Source organism: Periplaneta americana, chromosome 15, assembly GCF_040183065.1.
Source record: "Periplaneta americana isolate PAMFEO1 chromosome 15, P.americana_PAMFEO1_priV1, whole genome shotgun sequence".
NCBI classification, from domain to species: Eukaryota; Metazoa; Arthropoda; class Insecta; order Blattodea; family Blattidae; genus Periplaneta; species Periplaneta americana.
In genome coordinates, this window is record NC_091131.1 from 105,334,052 (window position 1) to 105,362,020 (window position 27,969).

General features: G+C 35.1%; 2 protein-coding genes across 3 annotated transcripts in view; one reads left to right on the top strand and one right to left on the bottom strand.

The window, feature by feature from the left end:
• On the bottom strand, nucleotides 1–27,864 carry LOC138715249 (innexin inx3-like). Of its 2 annotated transcripts, none has more exons than XM_069847972.1 (7): nucleotides 27,744–27,864; nucleotides 17,402–17,593; nucleotides 14,660–14,880; nucleotides 11,408–11,626; nucleotides 7,713–7,878; nucleotides 3,932–4,155; nucleotides 1–2,218 (listed from the first exon to the last, which is right to left on the bottom strand). In XM_069847972.1, the coding sequence occupies exons 2-7, from the start codon at nucleotides 17,562–17,564 to the stop codon at nucleotides 2,045–2,047; spliced, it is 1,167 nt and encodes a 388-aa protein (XP_069704073.1). In that variant the 5' UTR covers nucleotides 17,565–17,593; nucleotides 27,744–27,864; the 3' UTR covers nucleotides 1–2,044. The 2 variants fall into 2 exon arrangements, with proteins under 2 accessions (XP_069704073.1, XP_069704074.1); XM_069847973.1 differs by lacking the exon at nucleotides 27,744–27,864 and adding an exon at nucleotides 27,134–27,285.
• The window catches only part of spg (dedicator of cytokinesis spg), a 657,455-nt gene that overhangs the window by 360,746 nt on the left and 268,740 nt on the right, over nucleotides 1–27,969 (top strand). The gene's annotated exons all lie outside the window — the stretch shown is intronic.

A 27,969-nucleotide genomic window follows, 5' to 3' on the forward strand; every position in this document is an offset into this window, starting at 1 on the left:
TATCAGATCACTTCACATCTTTATTATGCAAAAATTCTGTGCATATGAAATACAAAAATGAAGCCACAATAAGACGCCATATTATATAAATATTTAAGCACTAATATAACTACACTTAATGCAATGACATGTGAAATATTCTTACAATGAGAAGCGTTTTTATAAGAATTAAAATATAACATAAAAATTCCATTGAAATGTGTATGATTTCATTATACTTCAATTAATGAAATAGATTTTCGATTTTGTTTACAGTACCTATATAAAATAGCTCAAATATGCAGACTGCAGTCTTTATGTAGTCCTGTACTAATTTACTTACAGTTCTCTTCCTTCTTATTGATACGATCATCAAAACGTACAGAGCACATTTTCTAAAAAAGAGTTTAAAAACAATTTTTACCTCGTTCTCAGAAGTAATATTTTTATTTAACAATTTTGTAACACCTTTCATATTCTTTAATATCACATAAAAATCTTATTATTACTTAATTTCTTGCAATTATTTAGAACGTCAGGTCTCTCAGGCAGAGAATGAAGTTGCTTAGTACCGGTACTCAGCTGTTTAAGCAAGTTACGACAAATTTTCAGAACACTAAAGAATACACTTTTAATTAAAGTACGAAGAGAAATGGCCTTTTCAACTTTTCCTTGCGATTGTGAAGGAATAAGTACAACGAGAAGAATGTCCCAGCTGTACACTAGCATTCGACAGTTAACATATTTTGTATTAAATATTTATATAGGTTTGGAATTTTAGCTTATTACTGATAGGTAAATACACTTAAAATTATACTATTATGTGAATCAATTCCATAAAATATATTGTATATACGTAATAAGGATCTAAATACTGGAGTACAGAATCTCAGAAAGGTTCCACAACAAAAAGACAAACTAATTTTGCGTAATTTTAATTTAATTTATAGATTTGTTTTCTTGTATTTTTGCTATTATTTTATTCTGGAACTCTCATTTCTTTGAGATTGATGATCGATAATGTTTCTTAGCTTCTGATATTTATATGTAAACAACCTAGGTTCCACAACAAAAAGACAAACTAATTTTGCTCCATTTGCGTAATTTTAACTTAATTTAGAGATTTTTTTTTTTGTATTTTTGCTATTATTTTATTCTGGAACTCGCATTTCTTTGGGATTGATGATAGATTATGTTTCTTAGCTTCTGATATTTTTATGTAAACAGCCTAGGTTCCACAACAAAAAGACAAACTAATTTTCTCTATTTTCTTAATTTTTAATTTAATTTGGAAATATGTTTTCTTGCATTTTTTATATTATTTTATTATGGGATTCGCATATCTATGGGGTTGATGATAGCTAATGTTTCTTAGCTTCTGATATTTAGCCTATATGTAAACAGCCTGTAAAAATGAGCTTAAGTTTGCAAGATTGCTCATTTAAGGCAAGAATGTTTCGAAATCGATATCTCGAAGCTTTAAATATGTAGTAGTTTACATTATCGGTGATAAGAGATGGAGTGGTTCTGTGATCGAAGAATACTAATATTGCTCTGAAATAGTATTAGTAATAATCATAATAACCTATTTTATTGAGACTTAGACAACCACTACCACTACTACAAACAAACTTCTGTTGAACCTTTATTATGAGTAGGATTTAATAATAAAATATGTCCAGTTCAAAATATTTGTGAGTTGCAGTAATTTGTTAAAATACGCTAGTTTCATTGCTAAACGTACTTAACGAAATCAGAGAAACAATTATCTTCATGGCACTTCATTAAATTAAAGAGCTATCTTTGGTTGTCTTTGTTGTTAACAATTTTCTCTTACAAGATATTCAATTACTCAGAACTGGTCATATTTTCCAGTACAGTTCTAGTGCTTTTCGAAATACTGATAGCATTTCCAAATTCATATATCTATCGTTTACTTCATATACATGTAATATAAGCTTATAGTTATTAGAAGCACTTCTTAAGAAATATCTGATTAAATATGAATTCAAAGACATCCTGCGCCTTGGAATTTCGCACCTCGTCATTATTTTTTCGTAGGTATTCAAACATTTGTGGCCACCTTCTCGTTGTCAGGGCTCATAAACGTTTCTCCCAACTCTTCTGGTTTATGCAACTTGTTGTTGGTAAGTGCGACAGCGACGTCGTCCAACAGCTCATGGAATAAGACTGATGGAAGGTTCTTTCCAAGGAGGTGTAGAATAAAAAAGTGGTTAGCCTGCAACAGTTTAGATCAACATTACCATAGTTTCATTTATTCACCGAGTTCGAGTTTTCATGTTTATTTTCTCATAGGTAGGAAACAAACTAACTAACAAATATTAAGTGTAATAATATTTTTGTAACGATTAACCATTTGCTCATTTCAACTCAGTATGACGCATTTATGAAATACAATTATTTTTACTTAAAAAACACGAATTAGCGACTTATTCTAAATTGTTATGTATGTATAAACTTTTGTTTTTACACAAGCTAAATGGGAAAAATTATGCAGGCAGTATGTTCCTGCTCCTCTGTGTTTGGGTTAAATTCATTTACACACTATTATACTTTCTATCTTAAACAATTTAACTCTAGAAATTAAGTCAAAGTTTTTTGAGCTGACAATAAACAAAGGTTTTCTGTTTAAGAGCTGACAATACTACTAAGAGCACGGATCATGTTCGATAATAATTCTCTGTCCCTCTTTCTTAAAGTGCTATTGTTTACTAGTTCTAACCACTCTTTTTATGCATATGAACAAATGTTCACAATAGAAATTATAACTTAATTGTTCACAGTCACATTTCACATTGTTGTAGTCGTTTGACAGTGGGAAGTCATGCTTAGAATCGTGTCATAAATCACCATTATCCTTCAGTACTTGTTTCACTTTTAGGAACCGACTTTCATATATTGATTAATAATTTAATTAAAATTGGAAATAACTGCAGTACAGGATAGCTGTTTTATGTGAATTTTTTGCAAAATTAGTGTCATGCATGTACAAATTGTGCAACTTATAAATGATATCAAATATCTTATTTGTTTTTGATGCATTCTTTTTGTATGCAACCAAGAAAGCAAAAGTATATCTTCTTTTTTGTGTAAATGATTTCATATTTTTTGAACTGAAGAAAAAAACTATAAATGAGACTATAATCAGCTGAATATTGAACTTTTCAAAACTCGTAAAACATATGAGAAAGTCGTAAGATCCTAAAAGTAAGATTTATATTACATAGTATTTTCATTTCACAATTTAAGTGATTTGGCCGTATTGAGCCTCTTAAATTATTGTCCAAGTCCTCATATAGTCAACATATTTATTGCTTTCAACATCACAGTTATCCAGTCTCATAATATTAACTTACAGCATCATTATTTGTCCATGGTTAGGAAAGTTGTGAAACCGATAAATTTTGTTTCAAGCCTCTTATTCAAGAATAGATATTCTTTGTGTGTCATGAATCTACTGTAGAAAACCTTAGACTTTCTTACTTCTATCTAGCTAAAATGTTTTTTACTTCATTATTTAACGACAATTAGGTTATTTAGCGTCGATGGAATTGGTGATAGCGAGATGGTATTTGGCGAAGTGAGGCCAAGAATTCGCCATAGATTACCTGACATTCGCCTTATGGTTGGGGAAAACTTCGGATAACCACAGCCAGGTAATCATCCCAAGCGGGAATCGAACCCACACCCGAGAGCAACTTCGAATCAGCAGGCAAACGCGCTACCCCGTGAGATACGTCGGTGACTCCGATAACATCAATAGAAAATACATATTAGATTAGGAAAGTTACTGTAATGGTCCCAGACATCAAAATCGTATAGATTTTCCTTATGCGGGTTTACGCCTAATTTATACGTTTTTGTTGGCAACTAAATCGTAGTAGAATATCTACATACAATGAATTATTTAGTCAGACTGATGTAAACTAACCTCCGTGTTTTCTATGATTGGTGACAGCGTTGATGTATAATCGAGAAACTTCGTCAGTATTAATCTGCGAAGTGGTGGAAACACTGCTAGAACTATACTGTACAGTACAGCAAGGCCAGACAACACAGACAAAATAATGAACCAAAACCACAGAAAAATGTAGATCTTCTCGTTTAGAATATTCTGTGGTAGAACGCATAAGAAGTCCTTATTTGTGATTGTACCTGTAAAACAAATCAATCTTCAGTAGGAAATCACAAATGCGAATAAAATAACTTACGCTTTAAGTTTCACAGCGTTTAAAGTTCATATTTCATTTTTGTACGTGGAATGTTTAAATGAACACCTATTCGGAGAAACTGTCCGTTACCATTTCTGTAATACTCTACGTGCAACTTAATAACTAGCGGGAGCGCGGAGATGCAACCCCCAACTTATCATAATTGAAATAAATAAATAGGCCTACAGTTTGAATATCATCATCAGGGAACGGATTTATATGGACTAAAAATATATGAAATATGTAAATATATATGTAGTTATTTTTACCAAAATATGGAATTAAATATGGATTTTTACCAAAATATGGAATTAAATATGGACTTAAAATTATAAAAAAATGACTATGTACGTTAAATATTGGTACATTTTAATCAAACTAAACAAAAAATATAATGGACGTACCTTATCTTCCAATGTAGTTTCAACAAAACACAATTTTTATTGTCTGTTACCATAACAATAGGTTACAAACATTTCTTTCAAGTGCTGAAAAGTGAATCTTCTTCTATTGTCTCTGAGGATAGATTTATACTGACTAAAAGAGCGTTCGACGTCACAAGAAGTAACTGGTACATAATTCAATTTCACAATGTCTGCTGGGGATAAGTCCAAGTTAATCTTCACTGTTGATTCACCACTCATCACAGCAACAACCTTTTGTAGTTCTTCATATCCAGGGTTTTTTGAAAGTACAGTGTCCATCTTAGCTCTTACTGCATCTGCAACTTTACCTCTACCACGATTCAGTTGTTCCACAGTACTATTTATAATTTCAAAACTTTCAGATAGTGAAAGGTGCCTATTTTGGAGACTTTTGAGCGTTTTTATGATGCATGAAAATGTATGCTGAATGTGAGCTAAGTCATTCTTCACACTTATGTCACAGGTAACTGTTTTCGCAGTATCAATTGAGACTGCATCTTCAGAGTCCAATGCAAGGAGAACATTGTTAATAGAGTCTATATGTTCGGCATAATATTCAACTGCTTCTAGCCATGTACCCCATCTAGTTAAAATTGGCTTTGGTGGCAATGGAATTTCAGGGTACATTTCTTTCAACACGTTAACTCTACTGGGAGCTTTGAGAAATACTTTTTTCACTGATGAAATCAACAAATCTACTTTAGGGAAATTGTCTCTGACCACTTCTGCCACACGATGAAATGCATGCGCCACACAAGTAAAATGAGTCAATTTAGGATATACAACAGATAATGCTTGTCCAGCTTTGACCATATAAGGGGCAGCATCGCTAATAAAGAATAACACATTATCGTACATAATACCCTTTGGCCACAGGATACCCATAGCTTCGTTGAACAGTTTAACTATAGTTTTGTTATTGCACTTTTCTAGAACATCACAATGTAAAAGAATTCGTTCAGAATATTGTTCACTTAACAAACCGATAACTACATTACCAACAAGTCTACCTTCTTTGTCGGGAGTCTCATCAATGGAAACCCAAATTGAACTATCTTTAATTTCATCTCTTATCTTCTGTATTGTCTCATCGTAGATGGATGGAGCATACGTCTTCCTAAGTGTTGACTCATCCGGGATTGTATGTTGAGTATATTTTTCAAGGAATTCCCTGAAGACCTTATTCTTTAGTTTGTAGAGAGGAATATCAGCAGAGATGAGAGAACGGCACAGGTCGATGTTAAACTCAGATCTTACATTCGATGTTGTTGGTTGTGTTAAAAACAATTGTCTCTGCTTGGAATTTAGTTGTTTGTTGGCCTGATGTTTACTAGTTGTAATGTGTTGTTGCACCAGGAACTTTTGTGTAGATGATACTGCACACTGACACAAATTACAAAATAATATTTTATTGTCAGTTGATAAACCATCTTCTTTAAATTCTGAAATGTAACTTGTTAGTTTTGATTTTAAATTGACTGAATGACGTACTTTTGGCATATTTACCGTCTTTATAGTATGATTTACAAAACTGAACCTATGTGTACTCTGACTGGCATTTAACTGTTGAGCTGCACAACTGAAGTCTGTTAAAAATTTTAAATTAAATTAATACAGTTTTGTAACTTACTTTCCCATTGTTGATAGGACTGCTAATTTTCAAATAACTCTGATGTTAAAGGGATTACTGAACATGTGTTTAAATCTCTATTGTTGAAATGTATTTTTAAAAGTTAATGGAATTTTGTTTTGTTTTATTGTTAAACCTAATATAATATGGATTGTTTTATATGAAATATGGAAAATATATGGAAATTAACGAAAATATGTACTAAACTCTAAAATATGGAAAAATATGGAAAATAAAAGTAGGATTTTTCAACCCTACACATTGTGAAACATAAAGATAATGCAAAATATAAATTATATTAGCTTTATAAGTAAATATGTATTTACATATAAATCCTTTCCCTGATCATCATATATGCATTACATTTTAATTTCGTTCATTCCTAATTTTGACGAGTCTGTACACAGAATTTTGACAAAAAAAAAAAATGAAATTTGGTTCTTATCGTTTTTCGGTAGTGTAATATGTGTAAAATGATAATATATGATTTTATTTCTTCTAATTGTCAGCTTTTAACCCTATCTTCAGCAAAAATATTATAGTCAGTAAGTATTAAAGCAAAAAATTGTATGAATGAAATTTTTTTTATTGCCAACCGCTCAGTGGAATTTTAAATTTATTTAGTCGGTTGTATACATAAAAGTATGTTACATATGTCCTATTTTTTCTACATTTGTATCTTTTATCACTTATGAGAGAAATGCAACCAAAATTGAGAAATTTAACATTGCAAGATATGGAAACTTTGACAACATTTTTTTGCACTTCCTTATTTTTTGTGACATTGGTACAGTTTCCTCAGAAAGTATTATACCCAGAAGGCTGAAATTAATATACAATATCAATGTAATGGCATTTTAAACAATGGGTTAAAAAAAAATTAAGTTTATTTCTATCTTCAGCAAAAAAAAAGAAATAATTTGCAGTCGTTCTTAATGCAAAAAATGTTATCAATGATTTTTTTCCCAACTGCTGAGTGGAATTTTAAATTTATTTAACCGGTTGTGTACATGAAGGTATGTTACATATGCACTATTTTCTTTACATTTGTATCTTTTATAACTTCTGTGAAAAGTGTACCCAAAATAGAGGAATTTAACATTGTAAGATATGGAAGTACAAACTCCCCTCAACTTTATGACGGAAGTTATGCCGTCATAATAGAAGTCACGACGTTGGCATGGTAATATTTTGTGGCATTGGTACAATAATGTGGCATATTATGTATGATTTTCACTAATGATAAAAATTGTTTATAATGCTGGAGTACAAAGAAAATAAATATGTTACTAATGGCGTGAGCAGCGAATGCATTTATTTTCTTGAACTGGTTGCTATATTCATTACAATTTCAAGTTTCACCATACGTTTAATAAGAAATGAAATGTATTTACTGCACTGTTTTTGCTAAATAATAACGATGTTGCGTATTAAAATTGTGCTTACCTGACACGCCGTATAAGTTCAGGGTGCACTTGGTTAGTCGAGGAAATATGGCTATCATCGGGTCTGTGCGCTCCTCCTGATTCTTTCCTATGTTGTTGAGAACTTCGAGTCCGTAATTCAAGAAAGTATTGCCCAGAAATTTGTCAATGAAGAAGATGTTTCCAACCTAAAAGTACAGTGGATTATAGTAATATCAATAACATAGAGAAAGACTTCCATCACAACTATGCATAGCTACAGTTAGAATATAGGCTACAGAAAGTAATGCAAACAACGATGCTCTCTTTCAGCAGAACTGTGTACTCCGCAGTGAGCCAAGTTGCTTGCTGTCTTGGAGATCGCATATTGTTCGCATCCCAGCTCTGTCACCCTAGAAAGAATGCGGGTCACGTACTGGTACGAGTTAAGACCGTGCGAGAATGGGTTACTATAATTCTATCGTAAAAAATAGTCACCTTGGTGTAGAGGCGATACAACATGCAACACGGAATCTTTGTGTGGAGTGCTGAATTTATGTTAATTGGTTTTAAGTGAGGATTCAACTTGAATCAATCCCATTTTTCCCCTTTGTTCATTCATTCGGAACAATTTACTTGATTTATAGTTCAAGACGATTAATGTTAGACACTAATATAGCAGGCTACTGTAAATGCACTTCGGAGGTGAGGTAAATGTAAGGCGAAATTCATTATCCACGATGATAGGGCGATAGGCGAAAATGCCGAACAAAGCCGAATTTTAAAGCAGAAGAGAAAAAAATAGGAGCGATTCAGACTAGACTTTTTCAGTTTTCGATTTAATATACGAGGATCACTCCAAAAAGTAATGCACAACATCTATTTAAAAATTACATTTTTTTATCCTTCAGCTTTGCTATTTTCATAGAATGTAGATATATCCTTTAGGAACAAAATGTCACTTTTCCACGTAATCCCCGTCCCTTTCAACTGCCTTATGCCACTTGGCCTGTATACCTTCACGGTAAAATTCTGGACCAACACGTCTGAGCCACTCTTTAGCAGCATGCACGAGGGAGTAGTCATCTTCAAACCTCGTACCGCGAAGGGATTCCTTCAGTTTACCAAAGAGATGATAATCGCATGGTGCAAGATCAGGACTGTAAGTAGGGTGTTTCAGTGTTGTCCATCCAAGTTTTCTGATCTGGTCTGTGGTCCTTTGAATGACATGTTGCCGTGCGTTGTCATGCAATAGTAAACATCGTGCTTCTCCCGATGTGGTCGAACACGATTCAGTCGAGCTTGAAGTTTCTTGAGAGTTGCCACATACGCGTCAGAATTAATGGTGGTTCCGTGTGGCATGATGTCCACAAACAAGAATCCTTCTGAATCGAAAAACACAGTCATAACTTTTCCTGCCGAAGGCGCAGTTTTGAATTTCTTTTTCTTTGGTGAATTTGCATGATGCCACTCCATTATCTGTCTCTTTGTCTCCGGTTTAAAACGGTGGCGCCATGTTTCATCTCCTACCTCAATTCTTGCAAGAAAGTCATCTCCACCATTCTCATACTGGTCCAAAAGTTCGCTGCACACTGTTTTTCGGGTTTCTTTGGGGGCTTCTGTCAACATCCTCGGAACTCACCTGGCACAAACCTTTTTTAACCCCAACTGTTTCAATATTCCACACACACTTGCTTCTCCTATTCCAACTTGGAGAGACAATTCTTCACTGTTACGTGTTTGCCAGCCACAACCATGTTGTTAATGCACTCCACATTGTCAGGACTTCGTGCAATGCAGGGTCTGTCGCTGCGAGGAGTATCCCGAATATTTACGTGCCCTCTTTCACGAGATAATCTGCTTGCTCACCGACTAACCGAATCTGCGATCGACAGCTGCATCTCCATACACCTTACTGTTCGTTCTCACAGCACAGGATACCAGCACGTTGCTTCTGACGAGTATCAAGTACAGTAGCCATCTTGAAGGAGTGATATCATGGCGCCACTTACGAGAATGACTTAAATTAAATTTAAATACATGCGGGAAGGATATATCTATGACCTCCATAAATTGCAAAGGTTTGAAATAAAAGAATAAATTTAAAAAAATGCTGTGCATTACTTTTGGAGTGACCCTCGTATAACATAATAGGCAATGAAAGAAAAGGCCAAATAGGAAAATTATCCTAAACGTTGGGGATGTTATAAATGGTTAAATCGACTTGATTGTCAAATTGTGGTAAGATATCAAGGGCATCATGCCAGAAGGGCATATCAACAAAGCTGAAAGTTTACATTAGAGTCATTTAAGTATGAAATGATTTTTCATATTCTTGTCTACATAACAAGGTACATTCTTTGTTTCTTTCTCATGTCTATTGTAATCCTCAAACGATTGTTTTCATACGTAAATAACTTCCATTAAGATAATTCAATAACGCAAAATTTGTTAATATGCACTTCTGGTATGATGCCCTCGATTATAAACTTCAAGAAACAAGAACTACAAAATTAATTTATCAGTTTATGCATACTTTGTGCGGAGAAGAGGTCCGAATGCTAGCACTACAGCTCTAGTACCTTATTGGCGTCTCTTATACTGGGACAGTTTTTGTATTTGGAGTTCGAATGATCGCTCTTTTATATATATCGTCACTCAACTGTGTGATACCATTTATCAATTATTGAGGGGGTCCACTTCAAGAGGAAGCTATGCTACAAAATTATGAAAACGAGATTCCATTTGTTTTAAGCAGTTCCAAACATAGGCCTATATTATCCTTTCTCCAAACTATGTAAATCTGACATTGCTCCGGCTAATGCTAGAGCACTCTGCCTAATTCTAGGATTACGGCCCTTTTCGTAAAGTCGTACTTTGTTCCCTTTTTGGTTGTTGTGGCATAGCTTCCTCTTGCAGTGGATCCTTCAATTCAATTTGCACATGTTAAGGTTACAGAGAAATCCGACTAGAGTAACCTTCCATATATCCTCAGAAGGAGTACTACGCCCTGGTGATATCTGTACTATAGTCACAATTCAGCATTACGCCTCACCGTTTTGGGTGAATGCTGTTGAAATGATAATAAATACTGAAATGGAGAATGACTGTGGAATGATGGATAGAAACCCCGACAAAATCCGTGGGGAACCTGACTTGTCCACCACAAATACGACTCCGTCATTGCCGGGATTCGAATTCTGGTCCGCAGTTATGCAAGCCAATGCTCTCCCCGCTGAGTTACCAAGATAGCTGTGTATGCATTTGAAATATTCTCTGGTGTTCTGTTACGTTAGCGTATTTCTGTGTAACATCACCCTTTTTCAAATGTGTCAACCAAGTAGATACCACCATTAGGAACAATTTCAGCTATGAGTTATTTTTCTGTAATACCCTCTTCGTCTGAAGAATTTGATCTAATCTTCGAAATGTATTCTATTATTTCACTAATAAGCCAAAATTTCTAATTTTGAATGATTTGCCATTACTTACTTCCCATTTTATAGCAGTAAATACTGCTTGGGCTTCTCGTTTTAGTGAAAGTCCCTGTTACTTACCGAAAATTTACGACATAAAATCCCGGCCTTACTTTTTACCAAAGGGGTGGCAACAGGTTTTTATCACCCTTAAAAATTTATTGTTCTCGTCCGAGTTTGAACCCACGAATCTCATAATTGTCTATAGATTGTTGTTAGACTGTTTTATTTCGTCGTCAGTTAATGTTAAATCAGTACTTACCACATTTGCGAAGTTAAGCAGCTCACAGAGGAGGTAAACGAAAGCATAAAAATGGTGGTAACGCATGTATGAAATAAGGTACGTAACGAGAAGTTGTTTGCGATCTTTTATGCTCTGTGAGACTTCAAGTGTGTTTTCCCTCAGATCTTTTGTTATGCTCTTCATCTTGCCATGCTCCCAGTTCTTCCACAACCAGTGTGGAGCGTAGAACAGAAGTCCCTGAAATACAGGTTATGTGTAATTTATTTAAGTAATAAATATTCAAGAACATCTCAGAGGTCGTATTAGACACATACTTTAGTAATTTCTTATTTACTATTTTAAAGGTTGATTCTTTTTATTTGTTTTACAATGAAACCTCTCTAACCTGGACACGTATGGTTCAATAAAAAGTTGTCCAACCTAACGAGGTGTCCAAGATAGAGGGAAGTATAAATTTTTAGCATGCAATGGAAAGGGAATTACTGTACAGACCCAGAAACAAATTTTGTGAACTCTCTTTCTTTCCCCACTGCAATTTTGTTCCCATGCATTTAATACTGAGGTCCTATTGTTGATTTAGAAATTCCAAACTCTTCTGCAATTTTCCAACAACTAACACCATAACGCAAACGATCAATAATTTCTTTCTTCGTTCAGTTGTTAATTCCATCAACTTACGCTTATTCATATTGAGGCACTATACAAACTGCACAAACAGACTCTCACAGGTAAACACCTCAACAAAGACTGATTTTCTATACCGGTACTGCATGTCTACTGAAATAATTTTGCATCATAAAGTTTACTCTTACGAAAAATAATGCCCCTTCACTCCAAACTTAAGTTTAGCCACAGTACAGTTACAAAAAGGATAAAGTGGGTAATTCCAGAAATGTAGAAAGAGGTTCACAGTTGCTGTACTGTACAAGGAAAATTACGCTCTCATTCCACAGTGCTAATGGTCATTGTAAAATACAAGGATTCAATTATACTCAACTCTAAACAGGTAACAATTGTTATTAGAGGAGAAAAATTCGCTCCGGCGCCGGGGGTCGAACCTCGGAATTAATTGTTACCATAACAGATAAATTCTGTAGGACCAAAAATTAATCTTTACGTAGATTTTTCGCCCAACAGTGCATATACTATGGAATTCCAAGTCACTCAGTTGAGTGCACTCCTTGTGTAATGGCAGTTGACTTAATATATTCGTAATATGTCAACATATATGTCGAACATGGAGTAAGACCACAAAGGTAAAAACACTAGAGGAGAGGGATACGACCCGGTGCTGTGAATAGAACTTCGGCGTAGCTCAGTAGTTAGAGGGCTTGATACGTAGAACCAAGGACCCGGGTTCGACCCCCGTCACCGGAGCAAATTTTTCTCCTCTAATAACAATTGTTACCATAACAGATAAATTCTGTAGGACAAAAAATTAACCTTTATGTAGATTCTAAACAGAAATACACAATAGAACAAGAGTATAGTTCAAGATAGAACTATAAGGGGTGGTCAATTTCCAGGATTGGGGGGTGTCCAACATAGAACATGTCAATGTGTTACTTTAGCGCTATAAAATGTATAAAGTATATATAGTGTGTTCGTAATTATACGAATAACCAAGGGATCTCTTGTTCCGAGTCTTCGCTCTGGCGTCGTCGGTTCGAGTCCCGATTAAACTGATTACCTGGGGAGTTTTGCGAAATTATTCTTCAACTATAAGACGAATGTAAAGTAATCCATTGTTAAATCATCGCACTCATCTCGCCAAACACCATCTCGCTGTCATCAGCTCCATTGATGAAGTAACGGATTAAAACAAGATCGATTCTTATACCTAATTATTATGCGCTTGTAATTATACAGTATTTACTTTTATAGTGCAATCGTACTGTTCTGTAGAATCCTTGTTCTTCGCACGTTAAGAGAGATTTCGTCAATACTTTCCATTCCCCCCCTACTGCTAGAAAAAAATCTTTCTTATCGAAGCGTTTTCATTCGTTAGGTGATGATGAACGACAACCCGCATGGAGAATCACCACGATGTTTTCTCTCTGTGATTTACCTGTAAATGTTCATTTGAACTTCGATAATATCCCTTAAGTTTTGTCTTGCCAGGTGAGTTATACCTATCTGAACAGGACAACTCCGAGCCCGGTTCCTCACAACTACCTCATCACAATAGGAAACGTGCAACTCCCACTATGACAATATGTCACATATCTATAAATATCCTTAACCTCCACACTCTCCTGGACTAAAATAACAGAACAAATCTGGAAGAAATGTAAAGCAGCCATCAAAGCAATAAGCTACGTACAGTATATGGCACTAAGACAGTACCACCAAAATTCTTTTCCACCTATACGAAGTAATGGTTCTATCCCTACGCATAGATTACATCCCTACATCTTCCTCGCACAAATACCATATACGACCAAATGAAAATTTTAAAGCCGTGAAAGGAGAATTCTTCGCATATAGCCCACGTAGGCCGGCAGTATACTGCATCGCACATTCTGTCTCGGGTGTCCGATGCATTGTGCTGCAGCCTCGTAAGAATGCGTGTGATCACCATCACAGCGAACAGTCCGAGACTAAACCGTCCTGTCCGAGACAGAATGTCCGATGCAGTATGACGCCGGCCTTACAGGAACGACACAGTTCACACTACGACAAAAACACTATTCTTCATACAATAAAACCGTGAACAGGAAGGACATACAGTCTGCAATATCGCCAATACATACAACATAAGTACCACAAACCCACCATAAACAAACAACAAAACACTGGAGAAATTCCTCTATAATTACGAACAGTTTCGCCCACCAGATCAAAAAACAAAACACACGCACGCACAATCTCTCATGAGGAATTTTGAGTATTGCTTGAAATTATATATATACATACATATATATATATATATATATATATATATATATATATATATATAAAACAGTAGAGAGCCAATTTAACAAAACAACCATGTCCGCTATGAAAATCTCCTTAAAACTGAAATATAAAGAAAAGCTACAATGTATAAACAAACAAACACGACATTAATTTATTTAACTCTCCTGTTCCCGAACACACTATCCACCATTAGTCAAGTAGGCCTAATAAATAGCCACGCAATTCACAGTCCGCATCAATGAGAGATAATAATAATAATAATAATAATAATAATAATAATAATAATAATAATAATAATAATAATACCACCAAACCATCCGTAACCATTGAATCAATCTATAATAATGTTACCTGGAAGAACAAAACGAATGGAACCCACTGGTAGTAAGCATGATAAACTGTATCATTCTCATCTGGTACGAAAGGCCCAATACCGGGAGCCGCGACGTGCGTGCCCACTGGCTTGTCCAACTGGTATGGCAAGGTGAACGTCGATGTGATCCAACAGTACGAGTTGATAACTTTCTCTCTGTCCTTGAATTCTGGTCCCGAAATGCAGTCAATCGCTTTTCCTGTAAGCAAATATTGCCAAGTATTGACTTTCTTTAGACAGTTAATCACGTCTGAGCCATAATTTGATATCACTGAGTAAATGTAGGCCTAAGTAGTTTTCAGTTTTACAGCTTCTATCAGGATTAACACGAAAGCTTTCAGCAGCATTTAAGAACTACTGTTGAAGATAGGAGTGAAGAGTCCGAGAATTAAGCATGCTCGTTTCTTTTCCAGTAATAAATTTCAATGTATAAATAAACATAGACATTACGAAAAAGTGAACAAAAACAATTGGAAGCATTTGAAATGTGGATATGGAGAAGAATAGCGTATGAAATGGACAGACAGAATAAGAAAAGAAACTATGCTACAAAGAGTGGGTGAAGAAAGAATAATGCTGAAACTGATCAGGAAGAGAACAGGAAGTTGGCTAGGTCATTGGCTAAGATACACTGGAAGGAATGTTGAACGGGAAAAAGTTCGGGACAGAGGAAGGTATCAGATGATGGACAACATTAAGATATAGGCTTATGGATCGTATGTGGATACGAAGAAAAAGAGGAATGTTGGAGCATGCTGGGTTTGCAGTAAAGAACCTGTCCTTAGGCAGAAAACTATAAATGAATGAAATAAGTGTAACTTACAGGAATCCTGCAAGGTTCTTGCCTGAACACATAACTTGGAAGCATATTTTTTTTTTCCTGAAAAATGACTGGAATTGCTGGTTTACTACGACATGCACAACAAATGATTGTATCAAAAATTTTACACAAAGTTGATTTACTATTTGAAATTCCAAACCAAAAGGGCTGACTTTGCTCGAGATTGGCAGCGCAAGAGTGGCCGAATGAATTTAAGTGCGGAGTAGAGTCGCTTGAAATTTCTCGACGAGATGGATGCCTAGGGATCATTGAACCTAAGATCGTGATGGGATCTGAGACAAAAGAGATCTGTTAAGGGCTGAAAGAGACTTGTGTAGATGTGGGAACAACTGGAACACAACCAAGTTTGGGGAATTATACTGCAAAGTTAGATCAAAATATGTTTAATGAAATTTGATTGATCATCACGAAGAACAGTAGCCAAAGTTTTCTGTTTTTCACTGCTGAAGTATTTATAACCATTTGAATTTCTCTGGATTTTGTGTTAACATGTGGCGAAATACTAATTGTCTGCAACAGTAAGAAACGATAGCACTACGAGGAAAAATCTTCATACACGTCAAAACAACCGCTGTGCCAACAGAAGGCGTTATTGTGTATAACTGCAAAAAAAAAAAAATCTAGAATGGAAAGCTGTAATTACATAGCTCATTCTCCATATTCCCATATCTTCCTCAACGGATGAATACCATTCCTACAAAACCACTTGGATAAGCAGCAAGTAAAATATTAAGATTATGGAGTAGGGGTACTGTCCATGTATTGTGGGTCCCTATCACCACAGCATGGCGCGTCCTCAGGTTGCGGATCGATATGGAAGATAGCTGACAGCCGATGAGGGGTAGTCCTCCAGCTTGGGGGGTTGGGCGAAGGACTAACAACCCATCACCGTAAAAAACAGCTTGTTGTTACGAAACCTCAGAATAAGCCTCGGAATGGAACTGATTCCTTGGCACGACCACAGCAAAGGAAATTTATAAAACAGTTATATTTCCGGTTGTTCTGTATGGTTGTGAAACTTGGACTTTCACTTTGAGAGAGGAATATAGGTTAAGGGTGTTTGAGAATAAGGTGCTTAGGAAAATATTTGGGGCTAAGAGGGATGAAGTTACAGGAGAAGGGAGGAGGTTACACAACACAGAACTGCACGCATTGTATTCTTCACCTGACATAATTAGGAACATTAAATCCAGACGTTTGAGATGGGAGGGCATGTAGCACGTATGGGCGAATCCAGAAATTATATAGAGTGTTAGTTGGGAGGCCGGAGGGGAAAAGACCTTTGGGGAGGCCGAGACGTAGATGGGAAGATATTAAAATGGATTTGAGAGAGGTGGGATATGATGGTAGAGACTGGATTAATCTTTCTCAGGATAGGTACCAATGGCAGGCTTATGTGAGGCAATGAACCTCCGGGTTCCTTAAAAGCCAATGAGTAAGTAAGTAAGTAGGGGTACTGGGAAATTTCTTCCAATCCAAAGATCGGGTGTTCTATAGAGATGGCATTTACAATCTTCTATCTTGTTAGAAGTAACTTATTGCTGGTAAATACTAGCTGTAATTGCTTTATTTGATAAATTAATTATTTTTTAAAGAAAAAACTTACTTGGCTGTCTGATGTAAGGAGCAATACGAACTCTATAAATTATGTAACGATAATCGCAGAAGAAATTAAAATATTCTGACAAAACTTACACCACAGTTCCTATGGACACTTCAAGTCTCATACGTGGGACTTTTGTGATATCGAACTCATATCCTCTAAGTAAATATTCCTAAGAACAGAGGTATACGAATAATTTTTTTCCTTCCTATTTGGTAATTTTGGAACGCTGATGCTGTTCGTGGATCTGGATGCCCATTACAGCGAAACACTTACCAATTAAGTTGCTGGCTGTGCATAAGATGCAGAAGACGAACAGAATCCCCGTAGTGAACCGGTAATGTAACTGAAACACCACGTTGTCTGTCACGGCCTTGTCTTTTACCAGCCGCACCTTGGTGAAGGGAGCAGTGGATTTCAGAAGTCCGACCAGCGCCATTGCAACACATTCAGCATCTGCTGAGATCACTGTAGCAGTAACATTAGACATTATACTCTTATATCCTTTAATGCTATGATCATTATTGTTTATACAGTAATTTCATGTTAGAAATGAAATTGAACTGATGGAAATATTTCAGTAACGTTTTATTAAAATAGGAGGAAGAATTTCAGATGTAAAAGTTACCAAAGGATAATTCTTTGTTTCTTTCTGAAATAATCATCCCTAGGAAGAGAGAGTGAGTTTCAGTCTAAGTTATGAAATTTCATCACCACTATTTAAGCGGTGGTACTTGCCGTCGTAAGAATGCGCGCCAAGTCCTTGCTGTGAATTTGACAAACACTTTCATGATTTAGATTTTAGATTATTAATGTTTTACAATATAGTTAACACATTAATATAATACAGCAAACTATAAAGAGGAACTGTAAGGTGGCGACAAAAAATAAAATAAATAAATACCGCTTTGTTTTTTAATTCATCCTAAATGGGGGTTGAACCTCCCAAAATTCACCACCCTGTGTTCAGAGCTTTGATGCGCGCAACTCACTTTTGGTATAAATGATTATTATTAATTATTATTATTATTATCATTATTATTTAAAATGGTGGCCTTAAAAGCTATGTTTCTTTCGAAAATAACTTAGATATCTCACGTTATAAAGTTACCTTACATTATGGGCGGTTCGTGAAATTAGTAAATAAACATACTAAAGGCTGGTCCACAATAAACCGGGAACGGAAACGACAACGAGAACGAGAATGGAAATATTGTTAAAATGTATTTAAATGCGAACATTCACAATTAACTATTGTGAATACTCAAATAAAAATACATTTATTTTTACATGATTTCCGTTCTCGTTGTCGTTTCCGTTTCCGGTTTATTGTGAACCAGCCATTTACTGAGACTAAATGGTTGACTTATTCATTAAAGGCGCTTTCTCTCTGACTACAAAACTCTACGACACTACTGTTGAAATCTCCCAAATTATTAAGAGGCTTTTTCTTTTGTATCCATTGGAAGTATGGCAGGAGCAGATTATATTGTACGTAGTTCGTGACGAAAAATTCAATTCTGAACCTATACGCAAAATTTAAGTTTTCTATCATAATGTGTTTTTGAAATGTGTGCAATATATGAAAATTTAAGAATATATTTTTCAAGTATGTAATGGTGAATAATTAAAAAAATATGACTAATGTGATGTCTTGCACCTTACAATATTCGTATCTGTAAAAACTATAGCTACCAAATTATGGCTGCAATTTTATGTGCATTTGCATATTAAATATTAGAGAATTCATAGTGAGTTTTCTAATGCTTTAACGTAAGCCTATGCCCTCGCAAATAGTATCTGTAACTATACTGGAGAAAGCGAGGAAAATAACATAAAGGTAAGAATAGTCCGTGATTGGTAGAGTCTACATCTACCAACGGCAGAGTTTAATTTTTTTTAGTATTTCTCCGGTTTTATTTGTGTAGATTGTTATGAGATTCGGATGCATTAGATTAAATTTGAAGTCGTTGGTGATTCTATATGAATATTTGAGTTTTGAATTTTTGTACGCCTTTAATACCTACTATTACTAACGAAGTTATACTGCCAGAAATATTAATTCTGAAGGACTTGCGTGTACCTTTATCTGTGGTAGAGAAATCCTCGTTGCAAAAATGACAATTGAAGGGTTTGCTGCAAAAAGGAGGTAGCTCCACTGTTCGCTAAGCGAAGCTACCTCCTTTTTGCAGCAAACCCTTCAATTCTCACGCGACTCCAAGTTTTGTTTTCCGCTAGCAGAAACTGTGCTAAGTAATTATTTCCTCTCCCTTAAAATTCACTGTCGTTTGTCGTGTTTGAACCAACTCACTTCGAATTTGATAACAAGCATGTTAACCATTCGACAAGAATGTTATGTTTTAGCAATTCTTAATATACAGTAATAGCAGACATCCACGTGCTGTTGGCAAGGATTCAAATATGACTTTACTTGGCTTAATATCGGGGATACGTCCTTTCAACTTTTTCTAAGCATATTGTAGTTGCCTTAGTATGCGAGATGAATTCGCAGATGATGGAAATATAGGCGATACTTTGGAAATTTGTTTTGAAATGTAGTAATATCGAATCTTGTCTATTATATCTTTATTTACGTTATTTTTAATAAACAGCTACAGTAGATCACACCAAAGCAACGAGAATACAACGTTATGATAGACGACAAAAGATGCACAGAACATTATTATCCATTACGATAAAACAAATTTTAGCATTTCAACAAAACCGATCATTCTAATGTTCAATGAAGCGACTAATGATTATTCGGAACACATAAAATCACCACTGTCACCAACGCATTTTTTATACCTTTCCAGGATTTAAAAAATGACCTTTCCTAATTCTGTCCCTGCATTCCGGAAACAATGAGGCTCAGTCTGGGTTTTCAGTGATGAGCGACATGCAACATCCTAATGAAACAGTAAAAAGATATCAGACAACAGGAATATCTTGTACATCATGCACCAATAACGTCATGTGCTATTGAAAAAAAATTTCTTGCAATATAAAATCATTTCAGGTTACATCTGTATAGGCTATGTTCAAGTTCCGTAACTTATGAATGCACGTTATTATTCACTGCAAAGATCACGACGAAAATTAACATCATGGCTCAAGCATGTGTTTACTAGTGTAGCTTCTGAATGTCGGAGTTGACTGTACTCCACGAACAAGCAGCGACGACTTGTTTGCTTACATTCTTATCCATTGCATTGCCTGTGTTCGGCGTACTATACAGGGTGTAAGGGTATAAGTGCCATTAACTGATGATTATTCATGTCATAAGCAGGCTTCGAGACTTGGGACCCGATACAATAAGTTTACTGTGCATGTACTATAGGTTGCTGACTCGCTGCAGGTAGTGAAAGATAGAGATGTGTTGAGGTAACAACGTTGTTATTTAGAATAGAGTACGGTAGTATGGGGTAACACACACATATGTACATTCTGAAAGTAAATATACGTTACACAATGACGATGTCAAGAGAATGTGAAAAGCATTTATTCTCCTGTCTTTTATAAGCATTTGTGTTTAATTATAGACAGTGTTAATGGTGGAAATAAACATGTAGCAATTTTAATTTCTTCATTTATCCTATTGGTCGTCTTTAGTAATTGCAGTTACAGTACCGAATTGCAATGTACTACAAGATACATTCTCAGTGTCTCAAACGTAAATCTTTTTCGGTTATCTGCCAAACATAGTTTGTACTGTGACAAGCTACGCTCTACGTCGCATGACGTGATAGGAGCAAAACGAAGAAACCTAACATCATTGCATCTCTAAGAGACAGTGTTTTATTTTCGGGTAACTCTTGTCCACTAATTTACTGTGTATATTACACAATGTTCCATATCCGTTATTTTTACATAAAATTGATTTCCACTTCTGTTTTACACGTTCAATAACCGGTGTACTTTGTGTCTCATTAATTCTCTGTGTCATTTTCTCAATTAATTTGAGAGCTTCCGGCATCTCTTGCTCTGACTTTTCTAACCGTGTAATAGTTTCAGACACAGTTTTAAAATAGGTTTGTATGAAAACCAAATTATTCATCAGAACCTTCAAATCCAGAGTGTTTTCCTTTGCGTATTTGTTGGCATTCATTCTACAGTACTCCCACCCACAGTACGCTTTACCACTATACTCAGTACGCCGTTATGCGGATTTCCCACTGAACTGCTCTATCGGGTCCAAAGTTTCGAAGCCTAGTCATAAGGAAGAAAAAAATTACCTTACAATGTTTTTCTAATTGCAATATTTAACTCATTAAAGTTTACAATAATAGACGTTTTGCAACGTTACTGGATGGGGAGGAGGGAGTTTAGAAGTACACAGTACAGCTCAAGCGGGGAGGGAGGGGTTTAGAAGTACACAGTACAGCTCAAGTGGGTGCAGACATACCGGTACAAAACAGATGCTCTGTTCTAATGCAGGAGCAACCATGACAATAATGTTGTTTACATAAACGAGCAGCAAATACAAACTTTCAATCTCATTAATAGAACACCGTGGTAAATTTACATTTTATTAACATTATTGCTCCAATTTTAATTGTACGTCGAAAGAATAAACAATGTTTTGTACACAAAATCACACGAATTTTTTTTAATGCAACATTTTAATCTTTCCCGTAAAGCGTATCATTTTTAAACAAATTTCTGGTTGTGTGATTGTCGAAACGGGGTAAGGGACTTCTAGTTTCTAATAATCGTTGAGAAACTGCTACAAAAGTTCGCCAATTAAGTAACCTTCTTTGAGGAAAACTTTGACAGTACATCCTTCTTGCCTCACTTGAATTACGACTTTGTTCATAAATTAATAACATAATATGTTATTTCTAAACTGTGAATGACATTGTAAGTTGTTTATCGAATACCCTGTACTGAACTGCGATCCGCTCGGCAGTAGAACTATGGACAGGGAGCTTGAACTCGGCTGACTCGTACTTGTGTCTGTGCAGAGTACTGCCTGCTGAACACGTTGCCACCTCTCTCATGCCAGAATAATAAATTTAAGCATGCATTTTTATTTAATTTTACGGAAACGTAATAGAACACACAAATATTTATTTAAAGTAATATTAACTCTCTGCTAGATATACCTACTGATGTGATTGTTTTCGTAATTTTACTAACGATATAAGCAGTATAACGCAAATAAATTTTTTTTCTGGGAAAACTATCAAGTATTTGACCCTATGTTGTATGGACATTTTTGATCCTATAGCAGTGGTCGTCAGCACTCGCTGAAATGTGCAAAGGGTAAGCGGTGTCGTCCCGTATGCACCGTCATGCAGTAGGAAGAGATAGAGAGCATAGCCGCTCGCAGCTATGTGTGCACCATGGTGCACTGCGTTTTCCGCGGGTAAGGGACGCTAGCCCGAGGGTGCTCTGTGCTAACGACCCCTGCTATAGATCGTCCCCAACGACTGTGAAAAGGACGGCACTTCTACCCCTTACATCCTGTATACCCAATGTGTCTTTAACTTCAGTCTTTAGGTAGCTGGAATACGGAGCCTAATTATGAACATATTCAGCGCTCATTCTATCTGGCAAAGAAATTGATCTCTACATCTCTACAGGAATAGGGTCCTGATTCGGTTGAACCTCAGGAGAAGGATTGTGAACTCTTGTTTTCTTTGAATTATATACGACTATTGTTTCATTTAGAAATTCTACGGGCTTTATGCCGTTTTATTTTACTGTTCTTTTAGTATGGAATCTTGCACTTCTGAATAAATATTCCAAGAAATATCCCGGAAAACAATTGTTTTCATAGCATTTCCAAGGATATCCGCATTTCTTTTTGTTGACGTAATCATGATAATATGTGAAGAATTTATAAATTTTATCCTTAATCTGTGTTACACAAGTTTAACTAACGAGAATTTCTCTTATACTCCTTAACTTTAAGTTCTGATTGTTCGAAGTATTAAGAGAAAAGTATCGTGATGCTGCATTTAACCGATTTTTATTAAATTATATTTTACCGTATTTAAAATTAAGTTACGTTTTATTTAACGACGCTCGCAACTGCCGACATTATATCAGCGTCGCCGGTGTGCCGGAATTTTGTCCCGTAGAGTTCTTTTACATACCAGTAAATCTACTGACATGAGCCTATCGCATTTAAGCGCACACTTAAATGCCATCTTGAATTACTTACGGTTCGTTCTGTCTGTGTATAAGCCTATGAATCTATTTCTTTACCACTGAAAACGTTTTGTTTCCACCGCTTTGAACAGAATTTAAATAAATGTTAAATCGCTGTCAATACCAAACGAAATGCATGGTGAATTATCGAACCGAAAAATAACGAATTTACTTCTCTAATTTTAGGCCTAGATCATTTTTATATCGGAGAGATGATGTGTCCAAGGTGTCTAAATTCATATTCTTGTCCTATAATATTTCCTTCTGAATTCTTCATAAAATCCCAAAATGGCGCCTGTTCTTATCAAATTCTTGTAGCAATATTAAGAATTGTAAAGAAAATCTTTTTTAAGAATGTATGCATGCTAAATTGCACATTCTAATATGCAAAACAAGTCCACCTAATAATTAACAAACAAGATTTTCCCTGGGGATGCACGCAGAAAGCGCGAATTCCTCAAAACTGACGTCAAGGAAAATGCATGTTGCAGAGGCTGGCCTGTCATTACAAAACGAGGGAATCCCGCTATCAACAGCGGATCTTCCAACAAATCTAGCGTCCGATCTCTCGTTTCATCTCGTGCTTAAAGAAAAATGTTAGATAAAATATGCCTGCTACCAACATTGTTACTTATCCTATTAAAAATGGAATGGGCGTAAAAACTAAAGCTTATTATATGCATCGTTCTCTAATATATTGATCCACAGATACCGAATATCAACAAAACCCGAACCATAGGTTATGAAGAATTACCGTATACACACAGAAATTTACGGAACTACTTTTTATGCAAATGATGTTAAAAACGTGCATTTTTGTTGCTGCACACAGACAGACGCTATGCTTGTAGGAAATTTGCTACAAAAATTTACTACAAAGTATAGAAATGATATATTTGCAACACTATATTTTCTCTTTGTACGTCATGTAATGAAGTTAAAAATATATTTAAATACATTAAGTTCCTATGATTGGAATTATGGCTCATGTGTATTTCCAAAAGATACCGCTTTTAACTTGAAATATACTAATACCCAAGCAAATCCAATTTGATTTAAACTAACACAAATATTGCAAAAAATTCACTAATTAATAATTATTAATTATCTTTTTATTTTTTATGTACAAACGTCTAAATATTGTAGCTACTTTTCAGTTGTCGACTTATCGTTTCTAATGTAAACGTGCTAGGTATCTTCCAGTTTTGCATTTCATTTCGTATAGATTATGGGACTGTTAACCTTGATAAAATGTTGCTTTAATTTTCCGAAAGGGTATAACATGGCACATATGGCAACATAGGGGTGTAATTCATTCGTATACAAAACATTGATAAAACATGTGTACTGTATATAGGGCTTATATTCATTAATCAACCAACCAATCACATGACGTGGCACATAACCTAAATTATGCAATTTTTTAAGTATTACACCAAAAGAGGTGTTTGCCTTGTCAGGTTTCCAGATCAAACAAGAGAAGGCCAGCCTCCAGTAATACAAAATCATTATAATAAAAATATTATATGAACACAACAGAAATGATTAGATTAATTGGCTAGTGAAATTTTGATCTTCTGAAATGAAATTGTTTGAATTCACCTATAATTCACCTGATTGAAACTTCAGCACAATAGACATTTCAATATAATTCTTAATGATCGAAAGGGTGGAGTTGCGTTGGCTTATAGAAAGGCTGAATTGTCGCCATGACTTCTTGTATTGAACATATTAATAACGATAATTGCTTAAAAATATCCTTCAGTTCTAGTAGAAAGTTTTAGATGTTAAAGGAACGGAACAATTTATAAAGTTCATGTAATTCTGTCTGTAACGGTTGAGATGTTTGTCTTGATGATGACTGAGAATTGATAGACGCTATTTTAGCCCAAGTTGAAATTGAGACCGAAGGGATGGGAGTTGCATTCTGAGTTCACTTTGTAATATTGGTTTCGGCGTGGTGAAAGTAACGTATGAAATAAACTTTGGACATTAACGATAACTCGCAGTGTTTATCTCCACAACTTGCACACAGAGCTTCATGTTGCGGTCCTTTCTTTGGACAATCAGCTATAGCATGTTCACCTGCGCACTTAACACATTTACTTTGGTGATGACACCATGTAGCCACATGACCAAAAGCCTGAAATTTGTAACACTGACGTATAGATGGTTTATGTCTGTAGGTTTCAATAGTCATTTTAATATTAAATAATCCTGTACATTGACGTAATCATTAATCAGTCAAGATTTCACCACATGAAACTTACCGTTTTAATGCTAGATGCCCTCTGGAAAAGTGCCAAGCTTTTGTTTTTATTATGTTAGGTCTATACTCTTGTAATTAATACATGCAATACCACGAAGAGACATACTGTTTTTTTTTCTCTCTTCTTAGCCATGAACTCGCACATTTGAAGCAGACCTATTGTTTTTCGTACTCAAATGGCCTAGCCAAAGTGTAGCTGTCATTACTTTAAGATTATAAATATTTGTTTGATGTTATTACTCTCAAGTATTCATTTTTAAAATTGGAGATGGAACAGTGTGCACATCTAGGCTTATAATCTTCTAATGATGACTCGTCGTTTGAATTAATCAACATGTTCCAACATTTTTAAGAACTATTATAGTTTTAAACCTAAGAATTCGAGGAAAACTGACTTATAGTATGAACATTTTAATTGATGCAAATGTCAGTAGCCCTTAAACGTTAACGCGTTTAATAACAAAATTACCAAGTATACAGTAAGTACTTCTCATATAGGGTTACCATGAGAAGAAATTCTATAGGAGGACATGAAATTTAAAATAAGAGGACATTGCTGAAAAATGAGGACTTCTTAAAAATTGGCATGAACAAAATTAAAGATAAAAAACAATGGCTCACCTTAGTTTTCTCGCTAGTTGCTGGATCAGTATTACATCTGAATCCTACTTATCGGTGGAGCCCACTTTGTGCACAAGAGCCTGAAGAGATAAACTTATATCTTGTAACAAACAACTATGGAACTGTTCACAGGACATATCCTTGAAATTATATTTTACCATTATGATACCTCTGACTGTCTCCGTTAGCATGCGATTTCGTTCTTTTGTCCATTGGGCAGATATTAGGGAAAGTATTTTCTCAGCACTTCCATTATGACTTGGGATAAATAAATAAAACTGACATATTTTTTAGAGTTCTGATAAAGTTACAGTGCTCGCAGAACTATTGGAATTGAATTTGTACCATTGTTGATCTAAACTTAAATCTTTGTCCAAATTAACTTGATTGGCATATCTTTGTACATTGCAAAATAAAATTGATAAAATAGCTTAGAATCACGAATAGTGACATTTTTAGAATGTAAGAATTCTATGCATGTCAGTAGGTCATCATATTTTGTTTTTTTTTTTTATGCGCTCCAGCTTCAATCATTGAAAGCAGTTAAATTCTTTCATAGGTTTTCACCATTTATTTAGATAATCCATGCATAATATCGCACATTATTCGATATTCATTTTAATTGTAGTTGAAATGCGAAATGCCGGACATTTCAATTTTTTTTAAATGCCTGCCAGACAGGATAAAATGATTAAAAAAGAGGATATGTCCTCCTTTTGCCGGACGGATGATAACCCTATTCTCATTTAAATCCTACATAGGTACAGATTTATAATTTTGAGTTATAATGCCGAGGATACATTCCAAGGAAACAACAGTAAAAATGCGTATAAAACGACGTCTATGTATGTATATAATTAAAATCGAAAATGTATTATTATTTACTTTACTTTGTTCTTATATTAGTACAAATAGATACTTATTTCACAAACAAATATTTATGTTGTGATACTCGTACTTACAAGCAGTGCTTATAGATGGTATCGGCCTAGAGGGCGAGCTTTCAATCGTCCCTACTTCCTCAGAAGGTCAGATTCAAACTAACGAGATAGGTCCGTCTCTTCCTGGATGACACACACTGCCATGATCTCTCCGGCTTTCGTATTTCCTTGTATTTTGCGAAGGATAGAGGCGGTTGTCAGTGGCAACGATATTTGTTCTTCCATTTTTCACAGCGATGCTTAAACGTATATCGAGTACTCATCCTTTGAATTAGTCTAGTTGTTCAAACTTTTTAACAAGATTACGTAAGACTATTTTAGTTTTAAATCCAAGAATTTGAGAAAAATTGACACATAGTATAAACATTTTAATTGACGTAATTGTCAGTACCCTTTAAAAGTTAACTTACATTTAATAACAAAATTATTAAGTGTAAACACTTCTCGTGCAAAACCTATGGGAGACCTATTTATAATTTTGAATTCATGTTATATTAAAATCTGAATTTTATTATTATTATTATTATTATTATTATTATTATTATTATTATTATTACTAACTTTGTTCTTATATTGGTACAAATAGAAACTTGTTTCACAAAGAAACATATGTTGTGACATTCGTACTTACAAGCAGTGTTTATAGATGGTATCAAAGTGCGGCCTAGAGAGCAAGCTTCGAATCCTCCTTGCTTCTCAGAAGGTCAGAATGGAACTAAAGAGATATGTCCGTCTCATTCAGAATGACACATAGGCTACACTTAGTCTCTCCGTCGTTCATATTTCCTTGTAGTTCGCAAAGGGCGGGGACGATTATCAGTACTAACAATATTATTTTCTTCCACTTTTCACATCGA

Coding starts and splice junctions, on each gene's coding strand:
- LOC138715249 (XM_069847972.1), bottom strand. CDS start 17,564: ATGGCGCTGGTCGGACTTCTGAAATCCACTGCTCCCTTCACCAAGGTG. Junction 11,627..14,659: donor CATTCGTTTTGTTCTTCCAG/GTAACATTATTA, acceptor CCTGTATTTCAG/GGACTTCTGTTCTACGCTCC. Junction 4,156..7,712: donor GAACTTATACGGCGTGTCAG/GTAAGCACAATT, acceptor TTTGTTTTACAG/GTACAATCACAAATAAGGAC.